Source organism: Ailuropoda melanoleuca, chromosome 1, assembly GCF_002007445.2.
Source record: "Ailuropoda melanoleuca isolate Jingjing chromosome 1, ASM200744v2, whole genome shotgun sequence".
Lineage (NCBI taxonomy): Eukaryota > Metazoa > Chordata > Mammalia > Carnivora > Ursidae > Ailuropoda > Ailuropoda melanoleuca.
The window spans coordinates 155,492,099-155,502,998 of record NC_048218.1 but is presented as its reverse complement, the minus strand read 5'-3'; the positions used below and the strand labels follow the sequence as shown (position 1 = coordinate 155,502,998).

The following is a 10,900-nucleotide window of genomic DNA, read 5'->3' as shown; positions in this document are numbered from 1 at the left end:
GAGCTGAACACGTAATGATTCGTATACATTTCTGTATACATGTTTCACTTTCACAGAAACATAAAATGTGTAGGGATTATATTATTGGCGTTTCTGCTTATGTTTACGTGTTTCAAATAATATAACAAGTATATAATATGCTTAATCACAGAGAAGTTTAATAAACAACAGAAATCCACTAGGATTTCTAGAAATACTAGGGGTTATCTCAGTGTCACTGTGAGCATTTGAGCAGGTTCTCTGCCTTTCTCGTCGAGGTATTTTTCCTCTCGTGTTGGAACTGTGTCCCAGTTCAAGGATGTAATAGCCATAGCTGATCTCTTCATGGACCTTACAAACACAGCATCTTCTGGGTCATTGAACACAGTTCTGCAAAAATGGCAATTATGTCAGGAAAAAAAAATCCATTAAGCCACAGTGAAATTTTAATTTAAACAAACAAATGCCATATTTTTCCATGCTATTTATAGCCCAGTACCACTAACAAATAACTTTGGGCCTCTACTGACAAATGATTTTCAGAATAAGAAATGCTATTCTTATTATATATATTATTTATTTTTTTTAAATTCAGTTTTTGAACATATGTGGGATCGGCTATTCCAGTTTAAGCCTCACACATTAATGTGTTTATGATTTGAAACCAGTGTTAAATGAAATGATTAACATATTTGTAGATGTCATATGCATATTAGTATCTTAAGTACATTTTGTTAGAAAGTTATGATTTCTCTATTATGCTATTATTTTATAAATGTGCTTGGGGATAATATTTTTCAACCCTAAATCCAAAGAAAAAAAATACCAAATTTCAAAAGAATGATGATTCTAAAGTTCATCAATGTTCATGAATTTGAAATGTTTTCCATAGTTTAATGAAGTATTTGCTTTTGAAAATGTAAATTCCAGGGAATATAAAATGTTAATCTACATAACTGCTCTCACTGAACTTATTTAGAGAAATATTAAACATTTGTAATTTGCTAATAAGTCTTAGGTTTTATTTTTTATGCATTGAATCAGCCTTTCGTTTTTTTCTGGTTATAATAATAATACTAAAAACCTAAGGATATCGAATATGATTGAGCTTATTCATCATAGAAAGACAGCAATTCTTCCCATCTATTGAAGTTAGTCATTTTTTAACTCATTAAACTCTATTTTGGGAAATGAAGATGATTTAAAGTCAACATAATCAAGAAATAATTGGATAATAAAAGTAAAGTTAAAAATCACTTACTTGTCTACATTATTCGCAAATGCAAAATCTAAAAAAAAAAATTTCTAAATTAGTATTTTTCAAACGTTTATTCAGCATTTAAAAACAATGGAACAATGCTATAAAGGAAAAGTCTAGAGCACGATTCTCTGCTTTTTGAGTGGTTTTTTAGATGACTAGTTTAATCCTTCAAAAATGCCTTGATACCTAAACTCAAACTGAACTTTTCTCGTAGATATAGTGCCTCGGGTTTGCCTTGGGTTTTGAGGCAAATTCTTTAATTCAATACAGATCTCAAAACTCTGAGAACAGAATGCTTAATCAGTTAAGTTACCAGCAGAATCCAAGTGGGGATTTTTGTAATTAAGATATTGGGTCTCATGCAGAAACCAAACCTTTTTTTTTTTTTTTTTTTTTCAGATAGACACACACATCTATAAATGGACTAACAGACTGAATGAGGAGAAATATTTAGGGCAATTTAAACCATTTGGATTCTTGGCATTACTTCAAAGAAATCAAATAAACAAATCCTAGATCACAAGAATCTCTACCTTCCCTAGCTTTGGGAGCTCAAAGTCTAGCAAAGCCGGGATTTCTTATGGTATCTTCCAGAGACCGTCATTGCTTTGTTCATTCCTCTCCAAAGGCCTAGTGCCAGGCTAGACATGGAACTTACCAGCACCTGCTGGGCCACCAAAGCCCACAACATGAGTCCTGCTAATCCACAAGCAGCAGGGAGCACACAGCCTCTGCCTTAGAAGAATTCATGGCATCGTTCCCTTCACAAATGGGTAACCCAAGGCTCCCATTCCCTTTCTGATCTCCCCAGACTCTTTTCCTACATTTTTTTTTTAGAATTTATTTATTTATTTATTTATTTATTTATTTATTTATTTATTTTTAAGTAATCTCTACACCCATTGTGGGGCTTGAACTCACGACCCCAAGATCAAGCGTCCCATGCTCTTTCAACTGAGCCAGATAGGCGCCCCTCCTACATTTTTTTAAATTACAAACTGCACCTTTTGCTTATAATGAATACACACAGGAAAATAGTAGAAAGTGAAATTTCTCTTGAGCTTTCTCATTCCTCTTATCAGAGGTATCACTATTAAGAGTTTTCTATGTATGTTTCCAGCCTCCTATGTACACACACGTGTGTACTCACACACATGCATATATCCAGTTCCAATTTTCTTAGTACTCTGGATTGCATTACTCCATGATGTATTTTTTATACTCAATATATCATAGAATAATTCTCAAGTACAACAGTTCATAGTGTATGAATGTGCCATAACTTAATATTCTATGAAGGGCCAGAATGTTTTCGCTATTTTTTCTATTACACAAAATGTTTCAATGAACAGCTTTATATGCAAATCTTTGTTCATATGTGCAAATACTTCTGTAAAAGAGACTTCAAATTTAATTGCTATGTTGAATGATTTGCACGTTTTATATATTGGTGGATGGTGCCATATTGCTATCTAGTCTTCCAAGAAAGTTGAACTAGTTTACACTATTATCAATAATGTGTAAGTTGTGCTTTTTCTCCCTTAATTATTAACCTTTATTAACCTTTTCAACTTTTATGTATCTGCAGCATGAAAATAATATCTCATTGTTTTATTTTGCATTTATTTGCTCACTAGTAAGGCTGATCATTAGACATCACATTTATTTCCATCTCTAAATGTTTTGTCCACAGCGTTTGTCAATTTTTTTATTTGGAGTTTACAAATTGATTTATAGAAACACTTTAATATAATGGAAGTTTTAACTTTCGCCTATTGTATATATTGCAAAGATTTCTTTCTATTATGTCTTTTAATTTTGTTCCTATATCATACAATGGTTTTCATTTATATGTAGTTTAAATCTGTTGACATTTCATTTTTATAGCCCTGGGTTTTATGTAAAGCTTTGCTTGGCCTTCTTCTCAGAATTATAAAAGTTTTTTTTCAGTACTTTTCAATTCATTTACATAGATTCTTAATCTCTCTGGAATGTATTTTTCCTTATGATGTCTCCCTAAGAAAGTGGTTTTAGTTTCTTCCTTTCTTTTTTTTTTTTAAGCAGGTTCCACACCCAGTGTGGAGCCCAACACAGGGCTTGCACTCACAGCCCTGAGATCAAGACCTGAGATGAGATCAAGCGTTGGGATGCTAACTGACTGAGCCATCCAGACGCCCCAGTTTTAGTTTATTTCTTTGGCCCAGGACGCTCCAAGGCACAACGCTAGCGGCCCCCAGTCATTGTTTTCTATGTAAATGGTGCCAGCCTGGCTTCCACAGTACACTCTGCAGACAGCTGATTTTTGCCTTCACAAATTCTTCTGACCCTGCAGTTTTCGCAATTTCCAAACAATCTCCAGATCTCACACCGGCTTTTGGTACCTCTCTGAGGCTTCACGCACAAAGAGCACTTGGTATTTCCTTCCCGGCGTATGCCTGGTGTTACTGCTACCCAGAATCAGGGATGTCTTTAAAGCCTGGTTTCCCAAGCCTTCGATCCCCCAGCTCAAAACTTTTAATTTTGGGGGTGCCTGGGTGGTGGAATCAGTTAAGCATCTAACTCTTGGTTTTGGCTCAGGTCATGATCTCAGGGTCATGAGATCGAGCCCCACATTAGACCCTGTGCTCTGTGCAAAGTCTGCTTGAGATTTTCTCTCTCTCTCCCTCTGCCCCTCCCACTCCTGCCCTCGCTCTCTCTCAAATACATAAATATTTAGGAAAAAAAACTTTTAGTTTTTACTTTTCTCTGGATTTTGTCCTCTTGCCTTATATCTGGATTCACTCACTGTGGTGAACTACCATTTTTTAAACAGTCTACCTGATTTTCTTTTTGGTTTTCTTCTTCACTCTTCCTCTACACATGCTTCAGCTGCTAGGCCCAGGCTCTGGGACATCATCATCTCCCAGCCTGGTCTCAGCACCAGGAGTTCTGTCTTGTTTAGGGGAGAAGAGCAAATATCACAGAAACCCAGCAGTTTCACTTGGACCACTAGAGGACATTTAAAAATTTTATTGATATTTTCATTTCTTTTAATCGGCCTTAATGTCTTTCCCCACTTAGGTAGCTGGTGGGAAATCTGCAAATACCTACTTCTTTAAAGCCATATAAAAGCCCACAGCATTTTGATTCTGAGGTCATTGGTTATCGTGCAATAAGCACCAAAGACATTAGTGGAAACAGGTGCATGTGTTTTACTCATATCTATTCAACAAGTATGGATAGCTGGGATTTGAAGAAACTCTGAGTTGACCTTTGCTTCTCAAGCTATTGGAATATAATTGGTTTCATTCCCAATTTAAAATTAAAGATAATGAAATCAAAATGTGGTGCTAAAATTGCCTTATGAACAGTTTTAAGTATGGTTTCTTTCTTAAAGAATTCAGAATCCTAAATGTTCATGTTACAGCAAGATGAGATTTATATCAAAGCAAACACAGAAACTATAAAACTGTAAGATTATTTTAAAAACTTACATAGCGGGTTTTATTAGTTTCATTTTACATGGTCAGCTATTAAGATAAGCTAAAGTAAGCCAAACTAAAGTATTGGACTAAAAATACTATGTAGTTGCTATGATATATTGGCATTTTGTAGGATATGAGTAGATTAGAGTCATGCCAATTTTTAGGAATGCTATAGTCAGCATAGCTATGAATTAAGAAGAACAACTCTCAAATGCAATAAAACACTCTCCCTATTCTTTCTTCCTCTGATTTTGTTTTTGGAGGCTTAATATGGAAAAGCAGTAAAGAGAATAAAATGCTAATAGTTTTTTCAGCAATCTGGTTGCACCAAAGAAAAGTGCTAAACGTCGTGATCAGTGGTCCTCCTCACACCTGTAACAGTTGTAGCACTGAATAACGGATGGGGTGGTCTTACATTGCTTGCTATCATTCGAGCTATTTTTAAGAGTGGAGATTTTCTATCCAGAGATTCATTTCCTAGCACAGCATGGCTCACTCGCACTAATCCGATAATACTCAGTTTGCGCATCTTAACAGGAAGTGAAAGAAAAACCAAGGTCGAGGCTAATAGAGCAGCTCAGTTTATCATGCGCTTGATATGTGGCAGATCAGATGTTGCAATGTTTCCATACTAAGTGTCATCACACCCAGAGGAAGATATGGTCCCTATTTTTAAGAGTCGGAAAGCTGAAGCAAATCAATGTCCAGATTCGTAACGCTTCTAATTACTAACACAGCTGGTGTTCAGCCCTACGGGAATCTGATCCCAAAGCTTGTGCTCTCGCCTCTACACTGGTGGTTCTTTAACTGGCATGTGTATCAGGATCACCAGCAAATCTTGTTAAAACACAGGTTTCTGGGTCCCATCCTTGAGTTTCTAATGTAGTAGATCTCTTTGGGGGCAAGAATTTGCATTTGTAACAAGTTCTTACGTGATGCCGCTGTTGCTGGTCTGGGGACCACACTTTGAGAACCAGGGTGCTGCACTACACACTTCTGCATCCAGAACATGTCCTACAGACATTTCTTCCAGTCTCTGGGACATCAAGCTACTAAAGGAACAAGTTCAATGACACCTTGTGGAAACAATCATACAAATTGATGCATTCTACAATGTAACTGGCCTCGTCCCTAAGAAAGTCATGGAAACAAATGTAGAAATCTACTTTACATTTAAAAAGAGTAAAGGTCCATAACAACCAAATGTAATTATGAACCTTGACTGATTTCTGGTTTGAAAAAGCAGCTAGAGCAACCATCTTGGAACAATTGGGAAACTTTGAATATGTATTATTAAATATTAACAAATATGAGTACACAAAGTATTTTTTTAGGTATGATGGTGGCATTATGGGCATATAAGAGAGTGTCCTTATTTTTAAACTTATAGGCTAAATTATTTAGGAATGAAGAGTCATGATGTCTACCAGTGAAACATTTAAATGGTTCAGTGGTATTTTGATGTTTTCCAGCTTACAGAGTTTGGTGATGACCAATCAGATGTAACTAGAAACTTCTGAGGAGGTCCTTCATGAATAAAATGCAAAGCCTCATATATGAAGGGTGAAAATGACAGAATATTAATAATTATATTATACATGGGCATATTACGTATCTAACGTTCTTCCAAATTTTCCCGTATTAGGAAAATTTCACATTAAAAAGTTGAGGTGAAAGTCTTGATTTTGCCATCTTTTTTTTTTTAATCTCTTGCTCATTTTTTACTAACTTAGCTAGTTGTAGAATTTTTGGTTGATAATTACTTTTCCTCAGCATTTTAAAAGTCTTGGATCGCTGTATTCTGATTTCATAATTGCAGTTGGGGAGTTTATTGTGAGTGTATACATTATTATTTTATAGATAATGTCCATTTTCATTCTAATTTTTAGATCATTTTTGTCTTTGGTGTGGATTTTTGTCATCATGGTACGTTATTTATGTCTTTGGATATCTAAGGATTCATAGCTTATCAAAAATCCTCAGTCGTTATCAGTTCAAACATCACCCTCTGTGCAATTTCTCTATTTTTTTCCTTGCAGGAAAAATAAGCTGATACTGGACCTTCTGTTTCTAATGTCTCCTTGTCTCAATAGCTAATTAATATTTTCTATTTCTTGCTTTCTTTATGCTGCATTCTGGGTAATTTCTTCAAGATGATTTCCCAATTTAACATTTTTTCCTTCATTTCTAGAAATTCTTTTTTGGTTTATTTTTTGCAAACCTGTTTGTCTCTTGGGCAAAGTGTCGTGAGGAAAAGGTTTTTGTCTTTGCACTTTTTTTTTGTACCTCTTGTGATGCCTGGTGGTGTAACAGCCACCTCGTAACCAAAAAGCACACTAAGAGTGGAACAAAAGAAAGATATGTTCTTGAACACTGATGATATCATTAAACTTTGCATTAACACTGAACACCCTACCATTGTACTCTTTGCTGTGTGGGAAAAAAATCTACTTCCTTGTCATTGAAGTTGAATTTCTGTTACATATAAGAAATTAAATTCCAACAAATGAAATATTCTGAAGACATTCAAGTTATACTTGTATATAATGACTGTGTATATGAATCCAACCAAAACATTAGCAGTGATTATTTCTGGGTGAAGGAATTGCAGATGATCTTTATTTCTTATTATTTTTTTCCATATTATCAACAACTTATAGCTTTAATCGGTGAAATTGTCCAGTGATAGTGGTAATAGTAACAATCACAGCTTATTTACTGAGCCTTTTATACTGCACTAGATACTGAAGTAAGAACTTCAAGGTAATACCTCATTGTTATCACATTACTTCACTTAATATACACAAATGAAGATAAAATTGCATATTGCTTTACTTAGACTAATAAAATTGGAAAATATTCATTTCACTATGTAGGTGCTTCACTTATTATACATTGCAGTTGTTAGTCTCATAATCAAATTAGCCAAAGTCTGAGGAATTTCAATTTCATTTTTCTTCTTTTTTCAAAATACCTGGAGGGACTCTCTGGGCTGGTTTTTGCTTAAATGGTGCTCTAGGATTCCACGAGGCATCTACTCTTCCTCTGAATGCTATTGATTGAACAACATGAGTCCTTTCATGGTTAAAAATGGTAATCATTGTTCTTCTTTCTTCTGCTGTAACTTCTGACAAATGCAAATAGTAATGTTATTGTGTAACATTATGTAACATTATAGAGATGCAGAGTCATTCAGAATACAATGGAAAACTTTCAATAATGTGTCCATCTGAACTATGTTATATGTGAACACTCTGTCAAAACCGTGAAGGGCAATCACAGTTATTTCCATAATCTTCCAGATGCTCAATATACGCCACTCATGTCACAAGGCACAGATATTCCTAATGCATCCCAAACACTTTCTAACACATCACCATGGCTGGTTGAAATCAACCATGATACATTCCTTCATTTCCTCAGGGCTGGGAGGAATAACAAGAATAAACGTAGTTTTTATATATCTTCATTAGGAAGTTAGTAATTAATAATTAAGAATGTTCAAACCTATAGAGATAGAAAGGTAGGTAGACAGATGGGGGATACACCTGGAGGTAAAAGAGGCTCCCCCAAAAGTAAAGTGTAACATGTAAATTGTATCTTTGTGGCTTATATTAATCAGACATACTAGTTTATCTACAATGTTTAAGATGTATTCATAAAGAAGTTATCATTGAATATATAAGTTTTAATATATATATATTTGTACAGAATTTCAAAGAATACAATTTTTAGAACTTAAATAAGCCTTAAGAGATTTAGTCCAACTCTCATTTTTGAAATAAAACACTAAAATGGCAGGAAAGATGATTTGGCATTCAACACAGTCATGTCAAAATCAGGATGAGGAGACCTATTCTCACACTCAGTTAGATGGCCTTTTCAATTCAGTGACCAAGAGAAATGAATTCCTAAACTAGGGCAAATTTCATAGAGCAAAAATTTCAAAAATAAATCACTGAAAAACTGTCACTTACAAAGAGAATTATTTTCAAAGACTTTTAGCATTTTTGAACTAGTGAGTTATAAGACTGCCTTTCAAATATTTCTCTGCAAGAGGTATCCTTACGTTTTCGGTCAAGAAATTGTACTTCTGGAAGGTGGTAGATTATATACAAACGGTACAGGTTATATTGGCACAAAGGGTTTTGGTGGAGAGCTGCAAAGAAAGAATCCAAATTAAGATGTCAGATTTCAAAACTGGTTTCATTTATCACTTGATAAAAGATAGGAAATCACAGAATTAATATGAAATGTAAGAACATGTAAAACTCTGCTTCATAGACCAAACCAGTGGCCTCACTAATCTCAGTTATTCAGAGCAGCACTTATTTCCCATTTGCGAAATTCATTCATTCAACAAATACTTTCCGAGTGCTTTACTATATACTAAGAACTGTGCGAGGTGCTGGGGACATAGTGTTGACCCAAATCTACCACCAATGAGGAAAGTTTTAACATGTCCATAAGTTTATTAGTAAAGGAAGAGCAAGATAGCAACTCTGTGGAGGTCTTTTTTTTTTTTTTTTTAATTTTTATTTATTTATTTGACACACAGAAAGAGAGAACACAAGTGTTGGCCGGGGGGAGGGTGCTGCAGGCAGAGGGAGAGGGAGAAGCAGCCTCCCTACCAAGCAGGGAGACCGATGTGGGGCTCCATCCCAGGACCCCAGGATCATGAGCTGAGCTGAGGCAGACGCGTAACTGACTGAGCCGCCCAGAAGCCCCCAGGTCTTGATGCTGTTCTTTATTAAAGGATTTGTTCACTTGGTTCTCTTCTTCCAGTTTCAAAGATCACACGGGTGCTGTGTGGGGATGGGCAAAGGCGCAGTACACGGACCTAATATAATTTTCTTTCTCCACTTAAAACCTTTGCACATAGTTCCGAGCACGGAAACGCCAGTAGCCGCTTCAGATCTCAGCAGGAGCAGAGCTGAGCAGGTGCTGATCTTGCATCGTGTCTACCTCTGGCCAGACGCACGTGCCTCTGACTTCCTTCGCTCAGGTGACGGGGCAGCTAATGAATCGCGCAGTCTCTCAGGGTGGCTGGAGGTGGGAGGCAAGCGCAGGTGGAAGAGCTCCCAGGGTTGCTGACGTCACATGCCGTACGCATCTGCGTGTAGGTACATTTTTAAAAACCTTCAACTAGAAGTCGTGAGGGTTTTACTTCTAGGGATAAAGTCTCTTCTCTATTCTTCCCTGGATATATTAAACAGGGTTACTTTAGTACAGTGTGAAATAAAACTTTTATGATTTTCACGTGGGAATCTTTAGCTATTGGATTCTGCCTACATGCAATTTCTAGACACTTCTGGAAATTAGACCTGGGGAGAAGAACCACTAGGTGGCAGTAGTAGAAAGAGTTCCAGCCATTGTATAAGCGCATCATTCCCTCACGAAATGGGGCTCATTTATTGCACATGTTAAATTTAGGAGTAGTGCTGTGGCATTTGACAGTAAAATAGAGAGAGGCTTGATAAAAGCACGAAAATATTAAGCATTAGAAGCCCAGGAAAGAACAGTTGGCAACATAAAGATGGGGGCGTGCTTGGAACACAGTGATTTTGCTAAAAACTGAAAAAGTTAATCATCTAGATGTTTTCCCCATAGGTTATAAAACATTTTGATATTTATCTTATAAACACAAAATTTCTGGCTAATAAAATCATTACATATCCCTCTTCCCTGTGGAAAACTGGAGCTTTAGAAGGACTTACAGCAGGTAACAGAAAGCACCTGGTAGCTCATAGACAAAAGCTATCAGAACGAGGAAGGCATAAAAGAAACTGGACAGCCAGGAGTAACCAAGAATTTAAAAGAAAGGAAATGTGTATGCAGTGGGGGAAAGGAGAGGAAAAATGAAATGGAAGATTTGCAAGATGTCTCGAGTGACAAAAGGGTTTACATTTTAATCTTAAAAAGGAAGGAATTTAAAGTGGTAATGAATAATTACAACTACTGGACAGGGAGCAGAATGGATGTATATGAAACCAGTAATAAGGACAGATTTTATTTTTATTTATTTTTTTAAAGATTTTATTTATTTATTTGACAGAGAGACAGCCAGCGAGAGAGGGAACACAAGCAGGGGGAGTGGGAGAGGAGGAAGAAGCAGGCTCCCAGGGGAGCAGGGAGCCTGATGCGGGGCTTGATCCCAGCACCCTGGGATCATGCCCTGAGCCGAAGGCAGACGCTT

General features: G+C 36.2%; 1 protein-coding gene across 1 annotated transcript in view; it reads right to left on the bottom strand.

Moving 5' to 3' along the window:
- Positions 1 to 203: 203 nt before the first annotated feature.
- LRRC72 (leucine rich repeat containing 72) overlaps positions 204 to 10,900 on the bottom strand; it is a 36,737-nt gene continuing 26,040 nt past the window's right edge. The window contains exons 6-9 of the mRNA XM_019797697.2: positions 8,774 to 8,863; positions 7,679 to 7,831; positions 1,241 to 1,268; positions 204 to 369 (exon numbers count right to left, since the gene is read on the bottom strand). Of these exons, the coding sequence (XP_019653256.2) occupies positions 204 to 369; positions 1,241 to 1,268; positions 7,679 to 7,831; positions 8,774 to 8,863 (437 nt within the window). The remainder of the gene's footprint in view (positions 370 to 1,240; positions 1,269 to 7,678; positions 7,832 to 8,773; positions 8,864 to 10,900) is intronic.